This window comes from Paramormyrops kingsleyae, chromosome 4, assembly GCF_048594095.1.
Source record: "Paramormyrops kingsleyae isolate MSU_618 chromosome 4, PKINGS_0.4, whole genome shotgun sequence".
Lineage (NCBI taxonomy): Eukaryota > Metazoa > Chordata > Actinopteri > Osteoglossiformes > Mormyridae > Paramormyrops > Paramormyrops kingsleyae.
Window position 1 is genome coordinate 17,535,077 of NC_132800.1, and position 19,564 is coordinate 17,554,640.

A 19,564-nucleotide genomic window follows, 5' to 3' on the forward strand; every position below is an offset into this window, starting at 1 on the left:
TGGAAAACGTAAGAGATTTAGCCTGTTTCATGTAAACATTAAAAGAATCTTTATTGCAAAACCAGGAAACCTTTCAGTGTGATTAAGAGTTAAACCACATGTGTGTTTCTGAAATGATCCTTCATCTGCCATTTGTACAAGAATAAAAACAGTTACATTGGAACATGATAGTTTTCATGTATCACATTCGTCTCTCCTTTTTTTTGTAACAATAACGCCAGATATAAAAATGAGAGTGAAGCCTGGAGTCCGAGTGCAGGGTCAGGCTTCCATCCTGCACCCCTGGGGCATTTTCATGGGGTTAAGGGCTGAAGAACCCAAAGAAGATGTGGCCACCTTATGACCCCAGGGATCAAACTGACAGCTTTCCAGTTACAAAGACAGAGACCTCAGCTGCTGGGCCACACACTGACATTACTCAGGTGCATCCTGTCATTTACTGACATCCCATCTAAACACAGACCTGAAAGTCATGAAATCTGAAAAGTCAGATTCAAGGTCACGCAGAAAGATGAATACACTTGCATAACCTGAATACAAGCACACACAGTCCCCCCCCATTCAGGTTCTGTAGCAGAAATAACCACCTTTTCACAGGTATAATTCGGCTGCACTGTTCTTCAGCTGTTCTTGTTACACACTGTAAGCTGCAGTCGCCTCTCAAGCACAGAAAGGTTAGATCCTGGAATCTGATCTCAGGCTCACAGACGTAAAGCACTGAAACATGAATAGTATAATTGCTTACAGTGGATCTTTGTATCTTTCAGTGTGACCTGTCTTTAAGTGTTACTGGTCTTCCCTTCTCCTTCAGTTGGGTGTACAGTTATTAAGAGATCTCTGGTTGGGGCCCAAAGGCGATGGGATCATACCTATGATAATTAAATATGCATGTAAGCAGGCCCTTTCATAATCCTCTCCATTCAGATGGCTCTGTTTTAATTAAGACTCGTTCATTCCAGGAGACTCCTTCTTTCGCTACATTGTTCTGGGAGCTTGTCAACAGCTAAGCCATGGTAAATGGCTCTTGACTGCCATCTGCTGGCCGCTTCCCTCATGGCGTCTTCGGTCACATCTGGGCTCAAAGATGAGCAAATGACCGTTTCAGGGCCTATTTGATCGAATAAACAGTCGATTGTTTCTGCATGAATTATGAATCATAATTATTTACATGTTGAGTTGACGCTATTATCCAGATCGACTTAGATAACACAGAAACACGGGAACTTTATTCACTTACACACAAGGAATAATGTCTTGCTTATGTACAGCCCCGACGTCAGAATGATTTTGCCAGGCGGACTATGCGTCTTACATGAGGGGGGAGTATGAGAAACCGCTTAGGCCAAAATTGCATATTTCACTTGCACATACATATATACATTAAGCATGTGCACATACATGCATACTGTCATGCATACACATACATACACACGCATGCACATTCATAGATACACAAGTTCACATACATACATATAAGTTTTGTATGCATGTGTGAACAAAAGTACGCATGTATGTGTGAAAAGAAGAATGTATGTATGTATGTATGTATGTATGTATGTATGTATGTGTGAGTGCACTAAAGTATGCATACCGGAAGGCACCGACACTAACCAATAATAAACACAAAAGAAGCAGGAGTTGAGGTACAGGAGTTGAGGTACAGGACTTGAGGTACAGGAGTTGAGGGTTGCAATTTACATTACACCATACCGCCCACAGGATGCAAAGACCGCCATCCGCCATGTTGGTACATTTGTCATCTGCTCGACTCTGTGTGTATAGTCTCTGCCTTTTATTTGCTTATGTCATGGTCGAGTGTGCTGTTTTTTGGCTGCAACAACAAGAGTGTCCATGAGTGTTTATCAACTCTGTCTGTGGCGGTACTCCCTAAGGTACGCAGACCGGGGAGTGGCCAGATCTCTGCAGGTGGACACACCTACTTTTGGTCTGGTTGGTCTGACGGCTGCCATACTCAGGGAGTAGCTGTTGCTGTGGCGGATCGACTCCTCCCGATGGTGTCTGATGTCACTGCTTTCAACAAGTGTACTATGAGACTAAGGCTGAGACACTCGTTGGATGTCTTGTCTGTTGTCTCAGTGTATGCGCCGACCACAGTGAGTGATGTCTCATTGAGGGAGACATTTTAATTGCAACTTCGCTTGGTAGTTGATGGGTGCCCACGAGGTGACACTCCTCTGGTCATGGGTGACTTCAGTGAGACCACTGGCACTTACAGGGCTGGTCATGAGGATTGTGTTAGTCCCCATGGGTCTGGAGGCCGGTGTGACAGTGGCTCCATGTTCCTCAACTTTGAGAAAGGTCAGGGGCTGCGGGTCGCTGTATCCTGGTTCCAATGCCCTGAGCCGCATCGTTGGACTTGGTACACCACAATACTGGTGGTGCAGCGAAGGAGAATGATCACATCCTTGTGGTCAGACGCTGGAGGCTCCTGTTGAACTGCAGGGTCTACAAGAGCGCCCAACTTCTGAGATCTGACCACAAGCTTGTTGTTGCTACTTTGAAGATTCAGCTTAGATCCAGTAGGCTACCGAAAACTCCAAGTTGTTTTTGATGAGTTTGCACACAGTTTGTGTGAGGAACTTGCAGACTTGGGTACGACTGCTGACTCTAATGTGAGGTGGGAGACCGTCTGTGATAAGACCCTGAAGGTCGCCAAGGGTTGTGTTGGTGTTCCCAGTGTTCCCAGAAGGAGGTGATTCATCTCGCAGGGTACCCTGGATGTTATCAAGAGGAGTCGCAGCGCACGACTTGGTGGCAACTCCAGTCTGAAGCTAACCTTTCAGCTAGGACATTGGACATCTCTAGGTCCACGGTTCTCCTGGATGATCCTCCAATCAGCTGTGAACCACTCGATCTCACTGAGCAGGGGGTAGGGAAGGTGACAGGAAACTGTGGTATTCGGGGTGAACTTCTCCAGGCTGGTGGTAAGGCTGTCTTCCTGGCATTGCAGGCAATTTTTGCTTCAATTTGGGAGTCAGGCATCATCCCAACTGACTGGAAAATTGGGACTTGTAGTCGATATCTGAAAATAGAAGGGTGTTCGTCTGGATTGCAGCAACTACAGGGATAACACTGCTTTCTGTGCCAGGTAAGGTCCTTGCTAGGATCGTCCTTAACAGGATCCGTGATCGCTTGCTTGCCTGTCAGTGACCAGAGCAGTCTGGTTTTACGCCTAAGATGTCTATGATTTTTGTAAAGCATTTGACTCAGTTGATCGAGTTGCCCTATGGGGCATCCTGAGACTTTGCTGGATCCCCCCGAAATTGTTGGACATCATGTCCGGCCTGTACACTGGTACTGTGAGTGCTGTGCAGAATAGAAGGAGAACTGCTGCGCTCTTCCCAGTTGATTCTGGGGTTCACCAGGTGTGTGTGAAGAAAGATTTACTGATCTTGTGATGATGTTGTGAACGATGTTGTGATCTCAGCGGAGTCGACGGAGGCTCTGATCGGGGGCTTTCGAGAAACTGAGTGAGGAATCTGAGTATCTGGGATTGTGGGCATCCTGAATAAAGACCAAGATTCAGGCATTTAATGACTTCTTGGGCCCAGCCATCAGTCGTGTGTCTGTCTGCAGGGAGAAAGTCGACCTTGTCGAGAGATTTACCTACCTTGGCAGCTACGTGTCTCTGGTGACTCTTCCTATGAAGTAAGCAGATGGATTGGGAAAGCATGGGGGGTCATGAGGTCACTGGAAAGGGGTGTGTGGCGCTCCCGATATCTTTGCAAGAGGACGAAAGTCCAAGTCTTTAGAGTCCTGCATGGTGCTTCTTGTATTGTTGTATGGCTGTGAGACATGGATGCTATCAAGTGAGCTGAGACGAAGACTGGACTCCTTCAATGCTGCATCTCTTTGGAGAATCCTTGGGTACCACTGGGTACGAGCAGTTGCTAGAGGAGTTCCAATTGAGGCATGTTACCTGCATGGTGAGGGAGCATCAATTATGGCACTATGGCCATGTGACATGTTTCCCTGAGGATGATCCCGCTGGTAGGATCCTCATTGCCCAGTCCAGAGTTCCCCAGGTCCGACATTGACGATGTTACCCTGTGTTGTCTGCTCCCAGCCTTCCTTTGTTAACCCTGTTTGAATCCTTGCAGTCCTATTTATTTTCTGTTAGTGTTTCTTCAGTTCAGTAAAACCACTTTTGTTTCAATCCTCGCCTGCTCCCTCTTCCTCTGTTCCCTCAGATACAACAGGACGTCCATAAGATGACCCTGTTACTAAGAAAAACAAAGAAATCCTTCAAAAACATTTTTTTATGACAGCTTGCAGGAATAGCTCATACATACATAATACAAAACATCCATAGGATATCTGTCATGTCTTAAAACATGACTGGTTCAAATCCCATGAATGCCTGGAGTGATTCTCCTCCATTGGGCCTTTGAGCAAGAACCTTAACCTGCAATTGCTTCATCCTGGGTATGAATACATCTACATCTATAACCTATAAGGAGGTCCTCCAATATACCGGGGAAAAACTTGGGGGTTGGTGGCAGGATTGACACTCCAGCCACCGGGAAAAAAAACGCACACTGGTCCATTTGGACTAGTGTGGTGCTGAGATATCTCCTGCTACATGGCTGCACTCAGGTTCCCATCCCTGAGGTGGTTTGTCGTGTGGTGGGTGTGGCAACACTCTGTAATCAGTGCATGCTCCTTACCTCTATGTACTGTACCATTATACTGCTGGCAGTGCAGATGTTTTGTTTACTCCAGCTACTCATGGTGCATTGTGGGTATTATAAGTTAGATAGGCTATGAACTGTATGTATTTTAAGCTTATGGGACCCCGGACATACATATGGAATTAGACATTGTGCAGAAGGACGTTAACTGATGCATAAATGTATATAGTTACTAAAACTATTATAAACTGAGTATTACAGTGTTACAGTATATGTAATTCCTAAACCAGTTGCAAAGATACACCCAAAAAAAAATTTTTAATTAAGTATGTTTATTTCCCTTTGCATTGCAATGTGCCAAGTTTTGTCTATATTTCACATTTTTTTTATTTCAAGAAAACAAATAATTTTTTTAATATTTGCACAAAGCAAGTATTCGTAAAAACCTGCTATCTGTGTATTCGGATTTGGCTCCACCCTGTCAGGGTCGGTTCCCTTCCATCCCTGTCCTAAGTGTTCGGTCCCTGTTTTGCCAGCAGGTGTTGCTGTCCATCCTGTTCCCTCTGTCACTGAACTAACCCCTAGTGTAGAGTTATTCAACTGACGGTCCTCGAGGTCCGAGCACTGCTGGTTTTCCAGCCTTCCTTTATCTGTCAATCAGGTGTGAAGCCTCTGACCAATCAGAATCAGTAATTATTAAACAACTACCTGGGAGAACTGAAAACAAGGCCTGGATTTGGAATCAAGGTCCAGAGTTGAAGAACCCTGCCCTAGTGGGTTGCTGCATACCTCAGTGGGTTGAGTGTGTGGTACCAAGGCTGTAACCCTGCAGTCATGGATTTGAGGCCAGCTTCACTTATTTTTATTTTTTTCTAGTGTTTTAGTTGTTTATCCTATTTGTATCCAGTTTTATTCTGTTCTCCCTCCTAGTGTTAGCCCTCAGTTGTGTGTCAGTATTCCTAGTGTTTATTTCCTGGTATGTAGTTAATGTTTCCTAGCTTTTGGTATTAAGTTCCATAGTTTCTGTGCGTGTTAATTATTCATTAAGTTTCTCCACCTGTGGCCTGTTTCCCTGCACTGTGCGCATCGGTTAATTACCTTGATGAATCACACCTGCCTTTTGTTAGTCCTCATTCTTTGTGTATATAAATGCCTTTGTCCTGCTCCTCAGTCTGCCATTGTGAATGTTACTGTGTTTGGTCCCCTGGTTTACTGCTGAGTTCCTTAGCTGTGCTTGATTTCATGGTTTTGGTTAATTCGGTAATTTTCCTTGTTTTCTGACCCCTCATGGTCCTTTTTTTTTGTAGTTTTACTCTGTTCTCAGTTTCTTTAATAAACCCTTTTTTGTCTTGCAGCCGCTAATGGATCGTCACCTTTTTCCCCGCCTGTGTCATGCCGCACTGTGACACACCCCTAGTGTGTATGTGTATGAGTGTGTGCATACAGCACCCTCCATAATTATTGGCACCCCTTGTAAAGATTTGTAAAAAGGGTTAGAAAAAATGTATCTTTCAGTGAAGTAGCTTCATCTCACACTGAAAAAATGAGAAAAATCCAACCTTTCATTCAAATTAATTTATTCAAAGAAAAAAAAATCCTTCATCAAGAAATAATTTTCAACAAAACACATTGGCCACCTTTTGACAAATCTTCACAAGGGATGCCAGTAATTGTGGAGGGCACTGTATGTGTGTGTCAGTGTGTGTGACTGCGGTTGGTTTTCCAGAGTTTAATAGGGCTGAATTTTTTTTATTTCTGAATGTGTACACGTGCACTTCCTATTCACTCAGTCACTGGTGCCCCAAGTGTCCATTCATAGTACAAAGGGTAGGAAATGGCATAATAAGGGAGGGGCCAATGCACACCCCTTGCATTTTTGCATATGTCCATATTTATTAATTATACTGTATCCATATAATGTGCAATAGGGCAATACATATACATGGGTTAATAACTGTAAGACAAAATAAGATAAACATCTAGTAAAGTGCTTGGAGCAGTGGACCGTCTATGACAGTGCACACATCTAAGATCTGGTACTCCTATAATTCTATATATTGTACACTAAGTATGGTCCACTGTTCAAAGCACACTTTGTATGCGCACAAATATAAAGCATAATGTGCGTTATTAGGTGGCGGCGGGAGCTTGTCCCCTTTCTCTTATTGTTACTTGTTATTAAGTGACATGGATAATATCCTCAACAATCCTACGCCGGGCCACTGAGTCCTTGTCCATTTCTGCTTAGACCACTTCCGCGTTTGATACGCAGCATTTCCTGTTTGTAAATGAAAGTGAAAGTATTTTAACGCTGGACTCTCCATTTTGTCACGAAACACGATAAGATTCTGTATTGCAAGGTACGATTTTAATCAAGAGATACAATGTATAATGAAATAAGCAGACATGTGTGTGTGTGTTTGTGTGTGTATCCACACTCCTATCCGCATCCGTTGCATGAAGTAGCTATTAGATATTATGCATGTATGTCACTATTTACACTTCGTGTTCTTTAGGGGCTCCAGCAGGAGTCATCTGGTCTGGATCGGTACAAAAATGGAGGGAGCTGCTTCTGAAATGAGCCCCTCTGTGGAGTGTAAAACAAAGACAATTGAGAGGTAAAAGAGAACCTGTATGCCTGTACTGCTTTACACACGGTTATTAAAAAAAGAAACGTTACAGCATTCTCGAAAGGGCGAGTAATCAGTTTTAACTTAACTCACTTCCCCGAGATTTAACTGATACTGGTCCGTGGGGTAGATCATAATTTAATGTTTATCGTTAAATAAATTTCTGAAATTTCATTTCCTTCAAGAACCTACATTTAATTGTACTTCCCGGACGCCGTCCTCTGCTGCCACCTAGCGCTGATTCTTCAATTTTTCACTTCTCTGGGGCGCGAGATGATTTTCTGATTATGCTAAAATAAAGTTTATGTTTTCGGTCTCCGCATCTCCCCGTTTAGAACATATTAACGATATTCAGCAGCAGTCTAGTAGTCGGTCGGCAGATTTTTTTATTGGTAACATTGGTGAAATTTACTGTGGGGAACCCCATTTAAGGTAAAATTTATGTAATACTAAGCAACAACCAAGTCTAGCAACTGAGGCTGTAACAATGATACTAAACCTTTCATACTGGAATCTTCATTTTAGGTGAGACACTTTATTTCACATTTAATCTAACGGTAAACAAGCATGTTTGCATTAAGAGCTTCACAGCATATCAAAGTACATGAAGACAGAGCAGAAGGTTAAACAGCTGAAGATTTAATGTGACCCTGTCCACATATGAATTATATTTATATAATGAGGATCTTTCCTCTCCCTGTCCACAGTGTCCTGATGGAGAGAGCAGGCTCACCTGTACCCAGCTGTGTTTCCATGAAGAGTGACAGGTCAAAGACCCAACCAATTAGCTTCAGCGAGGGACCTTTTCCATTAGATCAAAGGTAAATGTGCAATTAAACAAACACTGTTTAAAACATTCAGTCTGTCAGTCAAAAGGCATACAGGCACACAAAAGCTACGAGAAAAAAAACTGCACGAATGCATATTTTTTATGTTTTGTAAATCCCATTGTCTTTAAAAGAAGTTTTCTGTATAAAAGTCTGTCTTCTGTATAAATCACATCTGAAGTAAAAGTCTGAGGATTACTGTAAAGACTGACTTCCTGTAAACTGGAATTAGAAGGTAGATTGAAAAGTGCATTTTAAATGTCAATCCTCAGCATGCAGCTGATTGATTAAGCATGACTGGACAATAAATTGTCTTCTTCTGGGATGGATGTTTCTGCTTTGATAATAAATAGATTCTCATTGGTTCCTTAGCTCTGTTCAGACTTCAGTTTGAACATGTACAGGCTTCAGTTTAAACATGTTTAATGGAACAGTGCCTGTTACTAATTAGATAGTTGTTATGGGATCGGGGGATGGTGCAGGCGAGGAAAGGATGACGATCCACAGTGCGGCTCCAAGATGACAGGGGTTTATTTATAACAAAACACAGAGCAGAAAATAAGGGAACCACGAGGGGTCAAAAGGCCATAACAACAAAACACAGGGGACACTAGTAAAGAGCAGCAACCCAGGGGGGAGCAGAACTAAGGGGGAAATAACTACACAGGAATCCAATACACACAGGAACAAAGCACAGGATCAACAGCATGTGATACAATGACCAACTGAGGGAAGTGGCACATCCACAGCATTTCTCTTGATCAAAAGAGAAGTCTGGACACGTTTTTGTCTGCTGAGGCTTACATCTACAGAAGGAACTGTGCATGACAGCCAGCAAGGACAAGTTAATAACATGTCAAGTGAGCCAAAGACAGGCAGTTCTCCACCAGAGACCCTGTCCTGGCATGAAACTACACTACAAAAGAGATGTGGACCCCTGTGACGATTCTAAGAAAGACGGGGCCTGTTTCTTACCATGTGCAGACCAGCAACAACTTGATACGGCACAGGAATGTCGAGCAATTACTGCCCCGAGAGGCTGCAACGACCATGCTGCCCTCCGACATACCAGACCTGACACCCAGGAGCGAGCTGACTTACCTAGGAGGGAATGTCAGGACCCACACCCACCACACCATGGGAGCCAGTGGCTGAGCCAGATCCTACGGAGCTGCCAGAGGTCACAGCAGAGCCTGAGTCTGCTGGGAACCCGAGGTGCAGCCCAGCTAGAGACAGGAAGCCCCTGAGTATTACAGGCAGTCTAGTGTTAACCCTGGAAACAAGGGACAGAATAAATCCCTTTGGGGTTAAGTGAGCTGTTTTTTGGAGCCAAATGAGAGTGGAGAGCTGCCGGTAAAATTTGCTGATCGGGGGGAGGGGGGTATCGTGCCAGTGGATTGGTCAGACAAATTTGTATATTTGTATCTTGTTATACATTTCATTTTAACCAAAACGGTTATATAAATGGTTTGGTGTGAACATTTGATCTATGTGGCTTTTCGTTTTAGCAAAAAAAAAAAAAAAAGTCGAGATCAGATAGGGGCCGTTAAATTGCAGGGGCCAGGGTTGCCCTACCTCCCCCCCCAAATTCTACCCCTGGATACTGTAGGTATGGTAATTAAGTTGAAATCTGTGTGAAATCATGTTAATCACTTTAATCACTTGACAAGCAGTAACCCCTGAATATCATTGAGTAACTGGGAGCTACAAGCCAAACCGTCTCTCCTGGCTGTTACCTGCTGTCTCTCTGTGCTGCCACTAGATGTCACTGCTTCTCTTATACTGTCATAAGCAAGCTGATGTCAGGTAGCCGCCATAATGAAATAAGCTCAGAATGTGGATGGCAGTTACATCTATTTAAATACAAATATAATGGATGGATATTTGTGTTTTATTCACAGGGACCGAGTGAAAAAATGTAATTCACACCCACATAAAGTGGACTTATCATCCATCTTCAAGGTGTGCATTTATTACTGAAGTTTATTTTCTTATTTTATCCATATTTACATACATCTTCTACAGATGTACAATAAGTAGTTCATCCTGTCAGAATTGATATTTACATTAATGCTGCGTTCCATTTACCTCGGAGGTCGGAAGTCAGAGCTGAGAATGACATCACACCCAAGTTAACCTCATTCCAGTACAGCAAGTCGGAAAGCCATTTAGCAAAACCAGGGACCTGTTTCAAAAAGCAAGATTTCTTGCTTAGCCAGATAACTTGTATTTAAGGTACCCCAGTTTAAATGGACTTTATCTTTGTTCACTTATATTTAGCATGACTACCTTAAATCTCACAAGTTATCCAGGTAAGCAAGAAAATCTGCTCTTTGAAACAGGCTCCAGGTGGCAGTTGATAACAACACATTACGTTGTATTTTGCACATAAAAACACTGTATCAAGACGATAGCGGTTGGACAGTACTGTGTGTACGATCGATTTAATGAGCCACAAATAATACATAACTGCTAATAAACACTATAAAACTACAGCTTTAACTTCTGTTGATAAAGGGTGCAGCCATTATAAATTCTGAAGTCAGGGTTGTGTAGATTTCTCCAACTTCACAAATCAGAATTCCAATTTCAGGGGCGTTCGAGTTGAAATGTATGACTAGGAAGTCAGAATTTCCAAGTTGCAGATTCAAATGGAACGCAGCATAATTCACAAATGAAGTTATAAAAAGATATGATGCCAAGAATGATAATACTTAAACTGTAACTGTTCATTTCAGTTACTGGATGAAAAAGCTCAAACGTTTCTGAAAGATGAGCTGATGAAATTCAAAAGGTACCTGGATCAGAATGACCCAGAATGCTCTGAGCCTCAGCTGGAGGAGGACAATGACCTGGACAGTGATGGTCAGATGCAGAAGATGGTAGAGAGGGAGCTCTGAAGATCACACTGTACATCCTGAGGACCATGGAGCAAAATGATCTCGCTGACATGTTGGAGAAGAGTAAGAGCTTTACCTCATTCAGTGTGTGTTTGATTTACTACAAAAACATTGTTTATGAAAAAAATGTGTACTACATTTCAGTTTATCATTTAATCTGTTTTTATTTAGTTTCACTTATATGAATAAAATTGCATGTTTACTCAAAGCTTGTGCATTTTTCCTTCATTTCATTTCAGGGCATCTTCTGTCACAGTGTCAGCGCAGAATCAAATGTAACCTGAAGAAGAAATTTGAGTGTGTATTTGAAGGGAAAGCTAAGGAAGGACAGCCAACACTTCTCAAAGAGATTTACACAGAACTCTACATAACTGAAGGTGGAGCTGGAGGAGTCAATGATGAACATGAAGTGAGACAGATTGAAACAGCATCCAAGAAAAGGGTAACAGAAGATACTGCAGTCAAGTGCAATGATATATTTAAACCCTTACATGGGCGTGTGACACCTATCAGAACTGTACTCACTAAAGGGGTCGCAGGTATCGGGAAAACAGTCTCTGTGCAGAAAGTTATTCTTGACTGGGCAGAAGGAGAAGCAAACCAGGACATTCACTTCATATTTGCTTTTCCTTTCCGGGACCTGAATTTGATTAAGGATGAATACAGTCTGATTGATCTGCTTCACCACTTTGTCCCAGAACTGAAATCGCTTGAATCCACTGAGCTGTACAGGTACAAAGTTTTGTTGATCTTTGATGGTCTGGATGAGTGTCGTCTTCCTCTAGATTTTCAGAATAATAAGAGCTGGTTTGATGTAACAAAGAAAACATCACTGGATGTGCTGTTGACTAACCTCATTAAGGGGAATCTGCTTCCATCCGCTCTCCTCTGGATAACCTCCCGGCCAGCAGCAGCCAATCAGATACCTTCTGAGTGTGTCCACCAGGTCACAGAGATACGAGGGTTCAATGATGCCCAGAAGCAGGAGTATTTCAGGAAAAGATTTAGTGATCAGAGCCTGGCTAGCAGGATTATCACACATGTGAAATCATCAAGGAGCCTCTTCATCATGTGCCACATACCTGTGTTCTGCTGGATTTCAGCCACTGTTCTTGACAGGCTTTTCAGTGAGATGGACAGTGGAGAAATTCCAAGGACTCTGACTGAAATGTACACACACTTCTTGATCTATCAGGCAAGTGTAAAAAATGACAAGTATATGAAAAAACATAAAATCAAGCTTAATAAACGGTCTAAATCTTGCAAGGAATTCCTTTTAAAACTTGGTAAACTTGCTTTTCATAACCTTGAGAAAGGCAATCTCATATTTTATAAGCAAGATCTGACAGAGAATGGCATTGATGTCACAGAGGCTTCAGTTTACTCTGGAGTGTGCACAGAAGTCTTTAAGGAAGAGTATGGGTTGTACCAGGAGAAGGTGTACTGCTTTGTGCATCTGAGCATTCAGGAGTATCTCGCTGCTTTATACATGTTTCTGTCAAACTCATCAGCTGACCTGCTGAAGACTGCAGTGGATGAAGCATTAAACAGCAAGAATGGACACTTGGACCTCTACCTCCGCTTCCTCCTTGGCCTCTCAACAAAGTCCAGTGAGATTCTGTTACAAAGGCTACTGGGCCAGAAAAGAACCAGGTGTCATAACATTAAGGGAACAGCCCAATACATCAAGGAGAAAATACAGGAGAATTTATCTGCAGAAAGGACCATCAACCTGTTCCACTGTCTCAATGAACTGGGTGACAATTCTCTAATAGTGGAAGTACAAAGATACCTGAGTTCAGGAAGTCTTTCAGCAGCAGACCTCTCACCTGCACAGTGGTCAGCTCTGGCCTTTGTGTTACTGGTGTCGGATAAGGAGCTGGATGTGTTTGATCTGAAGAAATACATCAGATCAGATGAAGGTCTTCAGAGGCTGCTGCCTGTGATCAAGAAATCTAGGACAGCTCTGTAAGTGATCTTACATCCGTCTGTTGCTAAAGAAGTACAGATGTTATTCATGATACTGCTTTTATATCTTATCAGAACAATTAGGGTGTATTTATATAGACCACCCAGAAATTGTTTTCGATTCTGGATACTTCACAATATGTATATTGTTTTAAATTCTTGGTGTGGTGTGTGGTTCAGTGGGTTCAGACTGACGCCTGTGGTCAGAAGACAAAGTAATTTCCCTCTGGGATTAATAAAGTTCTTTGAATCTTGAGCAAGGCCCTTACCCCCCAGCTTCAGGGGGGCTGGATGCTGGCCAACCCTGTGCTCTGACCTTCAAATTTACTCTCACCTGTATGTGTGTGACAGAGAGCGCGAGATCAGAGAGGCGACAGCACTATTTTACCAGGGGGATGAATAAAGAATCAGTATTTCATCGTTCAAATCCCACATAAACACGCACACACACATATCCCAGGCAGGAACTGAACCCAAATCCCTAGAACCCCTGCATCAGCTGTAGTGCTGATCACTGAGCTTTATAAAAATATGTATGCAGATATTACAGAGTCTCAGGGTAACTCACCCTGTAAGGTCTATTCAGCTGTGTACATTGATCTAGTCCTGACCCATTGCACTTTTCATGGTATTTGTGCTTTGAATACATAGATACTTTTGAATACATAATTTCCTCAGGGATCAATAAAGTCTGAATCTGAATTGAAACTGAATTCTTCATGACAGGGAACATGACGAACATCAGAGGATTGTCTAGTTCCATTTGAAGTATATACTGCATCACTTATTGTACTTTAAAATTTAAATGTTTTTTTTAATATATTTTATTTGATATCCTCCTGAGACCCAAGGAAAAAAGTGTCCTTCAATTTTAGGTTATTTGTCTTTGGAGGAAAGACAATTTAGATATTTTCAAATTTATTTTTATTTTTAATTTCACAGCATGTCCTCTTTAGTGTACAACAGGAATAAATACGTTTCCTAACATCAGTGAAAAAATAGATGCAAAAATTAAATGTCAACTACAATGGACATAAATGATTGGGTGGGGTCTCAGGAGGATATACCTGTGTGGTGTATGTATATATATCTTGACACGTTTCCTTTTCCAGCCTGAACAGCTGTAGACTCACAGAGACATGCTGTGAAGTGTTGGCTTCAACTCTCAAATCAAACTTCTCTCAGCTGACAGAGCTGGACCTGAGTGACAATGACCTGCAGGATTCAGGGGTGAAGCTGCTTTCTGCTGGACTGGGGGATTCACACTGTAAACTGGAGATACTGAGGTCAGAATTACTGAATATTCCACATTGTAATCTGTAATTACTGAAATCTTTATTGGAGTCATCATCTTTAATTAAAAGTAATACTCATAGTGGTGAGGTGATCTTATTTATTTGAGCAATTTTGTCTGTCTCTCTACAGGCTGTTGGGCTGTAGAGTCACAGTTGAAGACTGTTCATTCCTGGCTTCAGCTCTGAGATTAAACCCCTCACACCTGAGAGAGCTGGACCTGAGTGACAATGACCTGCAGGATTCAGGGGTGAAGCTGCTCTCTGCTGGACTTTGGGATTCACACTGTAAACTGGAGATACTGAGGTCAGTATTACTGGGTATTCCACACTGTAATCTGTAATTACTGAAATCTTTATTGGAGTTGTCACATTTACTTAAAAGTAATACTCATACTGGTGAGGTGTTTTTATTTGTTGGAGAGATGTTGTCTGTCTCTCTGCAGGCTGTCAGGCTGTAGAGTCACAGAAGAAGGCTGTTCTTCCCTGGCTTCAGCTCTGAGGTTAAACCCCTCACACCTGAGAGAGCTGGACCTGAGTAACAATGACCTGCAGGATTCAGGGGTGAAGCTGCTCTCTGCTGGACTGGGGGATTCACACTGTAAACTGGAGATACTGAGGTCAGTATTACTAGGTATTCCACACTGTAATCTGTAATTACGGAAATGTTTGAAGTTGTCACATTTACTTAAAAGTAATACTCATAGTGGTGAGGTGATTTTATCTATTGGAGAGATATTGTCTGTCTCTCTGCAGGCTGTCAGGCTGTAGAGTCACAGAAGAAGGCTGTTCATCCCTGGCTTCAGCTCTGAGGTCAAACCCCTCACACCTGAGAGAGCTGGACCTGAGTGACAATGACCTGCAGGATTCAGGAGTGAAGCTTCTCTCTGCTGGACTGGGGGATTCACACTGTAAACTGGAGATACTGAGGTCAATATTACTGGGTATTCCACACTGTAATCTGTAATTACTGAAATCTTTATTGGAGTCATCACCTTTAATTAAAAGTAATACTCATACTGGTGAGGTGATCTTATTTATTGGAGCAATTTTGTCTGTCTCTGTACAGGCTGTTGGGCTGTAGAGTCACAGAAGAAGGCTGTTCTTCCCTGGCTTCAGCTCTAAGATTAAACCCCTCACACCTGAGAGAGCTGGACCTGAGCTACAATCACCCAGGAGACTCAGGAGTGAAGCTGCTCTCTGCTCTACTGGAGGATCCCAATTGTAAACTAGAGAAACTAAAGTGAGTATAGAATGTGTGTCTGCTCCTGCAGTGTAGGTGGAGAAAATGCAACAATTAAATAAATGGATACAGCAGTACTATGTCATTCTGCTTCTGCTATAGTGTGGACCACAGTGGAGAGTGCAGGACCAGACCAGGGATCCAGAAATGTAAGTTTGTTTGCATGTTTTTATTCTTAATACCATTAATACTACTTTATGACACCATTCGCATAATTATTGTGGTGTGTGTGTGTGTGTGTGTTTAAAAAGGGGCTGGTTTGGGTGTAAAGATGAGTATTTTCTTAAATAAAAAATTGTCTGGGAACTTAGAATTACATAAACTGTAGAAATACATTAAATCTTTTTTGAGATTTGTTAGGATTGTCCTAAGATAGCACCCATAATCTCCCCAAACTGGCTGTGACACTGAATGTCTCCTCAGTCTGCGCTAGTGATGGGAATTTCGGCTCTTTTTAGTGAGTCAGATCATTTGGCTCAGCTCACCAAGAAGAGTCGGCTCTTCTGGCTCCTAAACGGCTCTTCATTTTATATCTTCTGTTCAGCCAGATTCAGCGCTGTTTTAAATCATGACTGATATGTGTACTAAACCTTATAATTTCCTTAATACCATAATTTTACATTATGTTTGGTATAAAGACTAAATGTAAAAACATCAACCACTACTACACCTATATTGAACATTTTATAAGTGGAAACCTTGTTTTTGTCTTTGATCTATCAGTAACAGTCAAATAACATAAATAACAAATAATAAGAAATAAAAATAAATAAATTACAACATGTAAAACAGCAGCATCCAACAGTTTTAGTTTTATCTGTCCATTATAACAACCATCAACTTTCTAACAGTGTTACATTTTAACATTTCCTTTGGGACAGAAAGGCTAATTGCCTCAGCTTAGACGGGCTGATCCGGCTTCTGGCAGTAGCAGGCACGCTAGCCTGTCTTTTTTCTTCCATCAGAACTGTTGGATGCGCAGTTCTTAAGTGTCTGAGAAGGTTGCTTGTGGACCCTCCTCGAAATGACAGCTTCATCTTGCAAACTCCGCATTCTGCCTTTGAGTTATCATAGCTATTAAAATGCATCAAAATGCCACTTTGTTTCCGTTGTCACTCATCTTGACTTCTTTTCGTGCACCACACTTCGCTTGACCCTATCTACGCGCTCGCGTCTGCACAGCACTCGCTCGCTCGACAGGATGGATTTTGATACTTTGGAGGCGGGAACAGTGGCTAATATCTCCGCTCCTTTGATTGTTTTTTAAAATATTGACTACGCTTGGCTATTTGCTTTGGTAGAAGATGAAGATAACTTGTCACTGACCGCGGTTAAGTTAGCCTCATATTAGATATTCAGCTTTATGGTTTTAATGACTTTTAACGGAAGGTGGGGCGTTTTTAATGACAGAATCCTAATGTCCAGTACACAGACAATGATGCACACCGATTATTTTTGCGCTTCAAACCATTTCGTGATTTGTGCAAAATCGTGTTAATAGCTAATATTATATGTTCTTTCAGCTGTAATGACATGGTGGTTTAGCATTTTGGGCTCATGGCGACTGTTGCACACCCCTTTGTTTCCCATATTACTTTACGTACGAATTTTAGTTAATTTCTAAAGTAAAGTAATATGGGAAACAAAGGGGTGTGCAACGTGAGCGCATACGCGTGCGTGGTTTTTATGCGCGCGAGTTTTAACACTAATTTGACGCCATACGTTTTGCATTATTAAAATGTGTCTCGGTCAGGAGCCGGATCTTTTGAACGGCTCGTTCGCGACCGACACATCACTAGTCGGCGCTGAACGCTGCTGGAGGGAGGTATGTGTCCGAAGTGGTTTGAAGAAGTTCTTATTTTGAAGCAAAGACATACTGTACGTTTTTTAGTGGTAAAACGTTTAGTAGTACTCTATGGAGTACAATTTCATGTTTAACATGTTTTAACATGTGTGAGGTGTGACAGTGATAATGATGGAGATGCTGGGCTTCGTGATGGGATTAATCGCTCTTCCTCTTGCCTACAGACTCCTGCCAGCTGACGCTGGACCCCAACACAGCAAACAGCCGCCTGTCTCTGTCAGAGGGGAACAGGAAGGTGACATGGGGGGCAGAGCAGCCATATCCTGATCATCCAGAGAGATTTGACTGCTGGTACCAAGTTCTGTGCAGAGAGAGTCTGACTGGTCACTGTTACTGGGAGGCTGAGTGGAGAGGAGATGGAGCTGAAATAGGAGTGACTTATAAAGGAATCAGGAGGAAAGGACGCAGTGCTGACTGTTGGCTTGGATACAATGACAAGTCATGGAGTTTGTGCTGCTCTCCTGACAGTTACTCTGTCTATCACAATAATACAGAGACTGACATACCCATAAAGCCCTCAGGCTCCCACAGAGTAGGAGTGTATCTGGACTGGGTGGCTGGTACTCTGTCCTTCTACAGAGTCTCCTCTGATGGACTGACCCTCCTGTACAGCTTCACCTCCTCATTCACTGAACCCCTCTATCCAGGGTTTTGGGTTTTTCTAGACTCCTCTGTGTCCCTGTGCATGCTGGGATAGCTCACTGTGCGCTGGAGGAATCATTTTTACCTTATCAGAGTGTCACATGTCGCTGCTTCTCCATGGCAAAAAGGTAAAATCTCTGCTTTATAAGCAGTATAACCCTTTTTACTCTGTCTGAAGTGTGACGTATGTCAGACAAAAATAAATGACTGGGTTTGGCAAACTGAACAAACGTGTAAAATAACTGTATTTGTTTCTGATTAAAATGTAATGAAATGTAATCCTGGTGCTTTTCCCCTCCCCCTATATGTACATTTTATGTTTGTCTACATATTGTATTTGCTACCTGTACACTGACATTAAAGGCTTCCTATTAATGTCCTTGTTCAGCGCTGCTCAAAGCATAACTGAGGTAACTGAATAACATCCATCCATCCATCCATCGTCCAACCTGCTTATCCTACTGGGTTGCGAGGGGTCTGAAGCCTATCCTGGAAGCAATGGGCACGAGGCAGGGCAATTTTAGCAACTCCAATTAGCCTCAGCATGTCTTTGGACTGTGGGGGGAAACCGGAGTACCTGGAGGAAACCCCATGATGACATGGGGAGAACATGCAAACTCCATACACATGTGACCCAGGCGGAGACTCGAACCCAAGTCCCAGAGGTGTGAGACAACAGTGCTAAACACTGCACCACCATGCTGCCCCTACTGAATAACATACAGTATATCATATAATACAATTAAATAAATTTACATTTACTTTAATGTAAATGAACATACCTAATGATTAGATTAAATCAGCATATATAATAACCATGTAAAAGTAGACGAGAAATAATTGCAAAAACAAAAAATATCTGTAGTTAAAAACAAAAAAAACATAATAAATCACATTAGTAACACACGTTAGATTAAATGATCAAAATTCCTGACTAAAATGGTGAACTGCTATATCTGACAATTGACAAGCGATTTAGCAAATGGCGTCACTCTCACCCCTGTTAAAACACCGGAGATGAATCATTAAAAGCTGAACTAAGCCCTTACTACCTAAATAAATTATTTCACAAATAATTAAAAATAAAGCGTAACACATTTTTACTTCTCACAAAAAAAGACGGTTTAACTTGAGACTGTAGAACCTCACGTCCGCCCCCTACTGCCATCCTGAGGTAACTGCGGGTTTCCTATCGGTTGCAGCATGTGAGACCCTGCGTTCCCTCAATTAACGTCCTCACCATAACACGCCAGATACGGTTAACGGGTACAGTCATTATTTAACATACAACAAAACATTACCCTGATTAAAAAATATTCTAAAATAAAAGTCATAACATTTGGTGACGTTAAAAAGTTACCATATTTAGGAACAACGAGAATGGACGGTTAATAAGTTGATTTGTTATTCTGACTGCAGCCTTTCTGTTTTTTTCCTAAGACCAATGTGGATAGCATTCTGATTTCACTACATGCCTGATCATCTATGATGCACTGTATGTGATTCCAAATGACCAAAAAAAGCATAAATTCTCTTTTTTAGGAAT

At 42.1% G+C, this 19,564-nt stretch overlaps 1 protein-coding gene across 6 annotated transcripts; it reads left to right on the plus strand.

The window, feature by feature from the left end:
• The first annotated feature begins 6,932 nt into the window (after nt 1-6,932).
• Nucleotides 6,933-18,393, plus strand: LOC111847240 (NACHT, LRR and PYD domains-containing protein 12-like). 6 transcript variants are annotated; one of them, XM_072711549.1, is made up of 14 exons: nt 6,933-7,012; nt 7,169-7,270; nt 7,990-8,103; nt 9,094-9,324; nt 10,011-10,071; nt 10,848-11,072; nt 11,249-12,977; nt 14,090-14,263; nt 14,403-14,576; nt 14,716-14,889; nt 15,026-15,199; nt 15,339-15,512; nt 15,615-15,661; nt 17,541-18,393. In XM_072711549.1, the coding sequence occupies exons 6-14, from the start codon at nt 11,036-11,038 to the stop codon at nt 18,071-18,073; spliced, it is 3,216 nt and encodes a 1,071-aa protein (XP_072567650.1). In that variant the 5' UTR covers nt 6,933-7,012; nt 7,169-7,270; nt 7,990-8,103; nt 9,094-9,324; nt 10,011-10,071; nt 10,848-11,035; the 3' UTR covers nt 18,074-18,393. The 6 variants fall into 6 exon arrangements, with proteins under 6 accessions (XP_072567650.1, XP_072567651.1, XP_072567649.1 ...); XM_072711550.1 differs by having other exon boundaries at nt 9,094-9,222; XM_072711548.1 differs by lacking the exon at nt 9,094-9,324.
• The last annotated feature ends 1,171 nt before the right edge of the window (nt 18,394-19,564 follow it).

Coding starts and splice junctions, on each gene's coding strand:
- LOC111847240 (XM_072711549.1), top strand. CDS start 11,036: ATGGAGCAAAATGATCTCGCTGACATGTTGGAGAAGA. Junction 14,577..14,715: donor TGTAAACTGGAGATACTGAG/GTCAGTATTACT, acceptor GTCTCTCTGCAG/GCTGTCAGGCTGTAGAGTCA. Junction 15,662..17,540: donor CAGACCAGGGATCCAGAAAT/GTAAGTTTGTTT, acceptor TCTTGCCTACAG/ACTCCTGCCAGCTGACGCTG.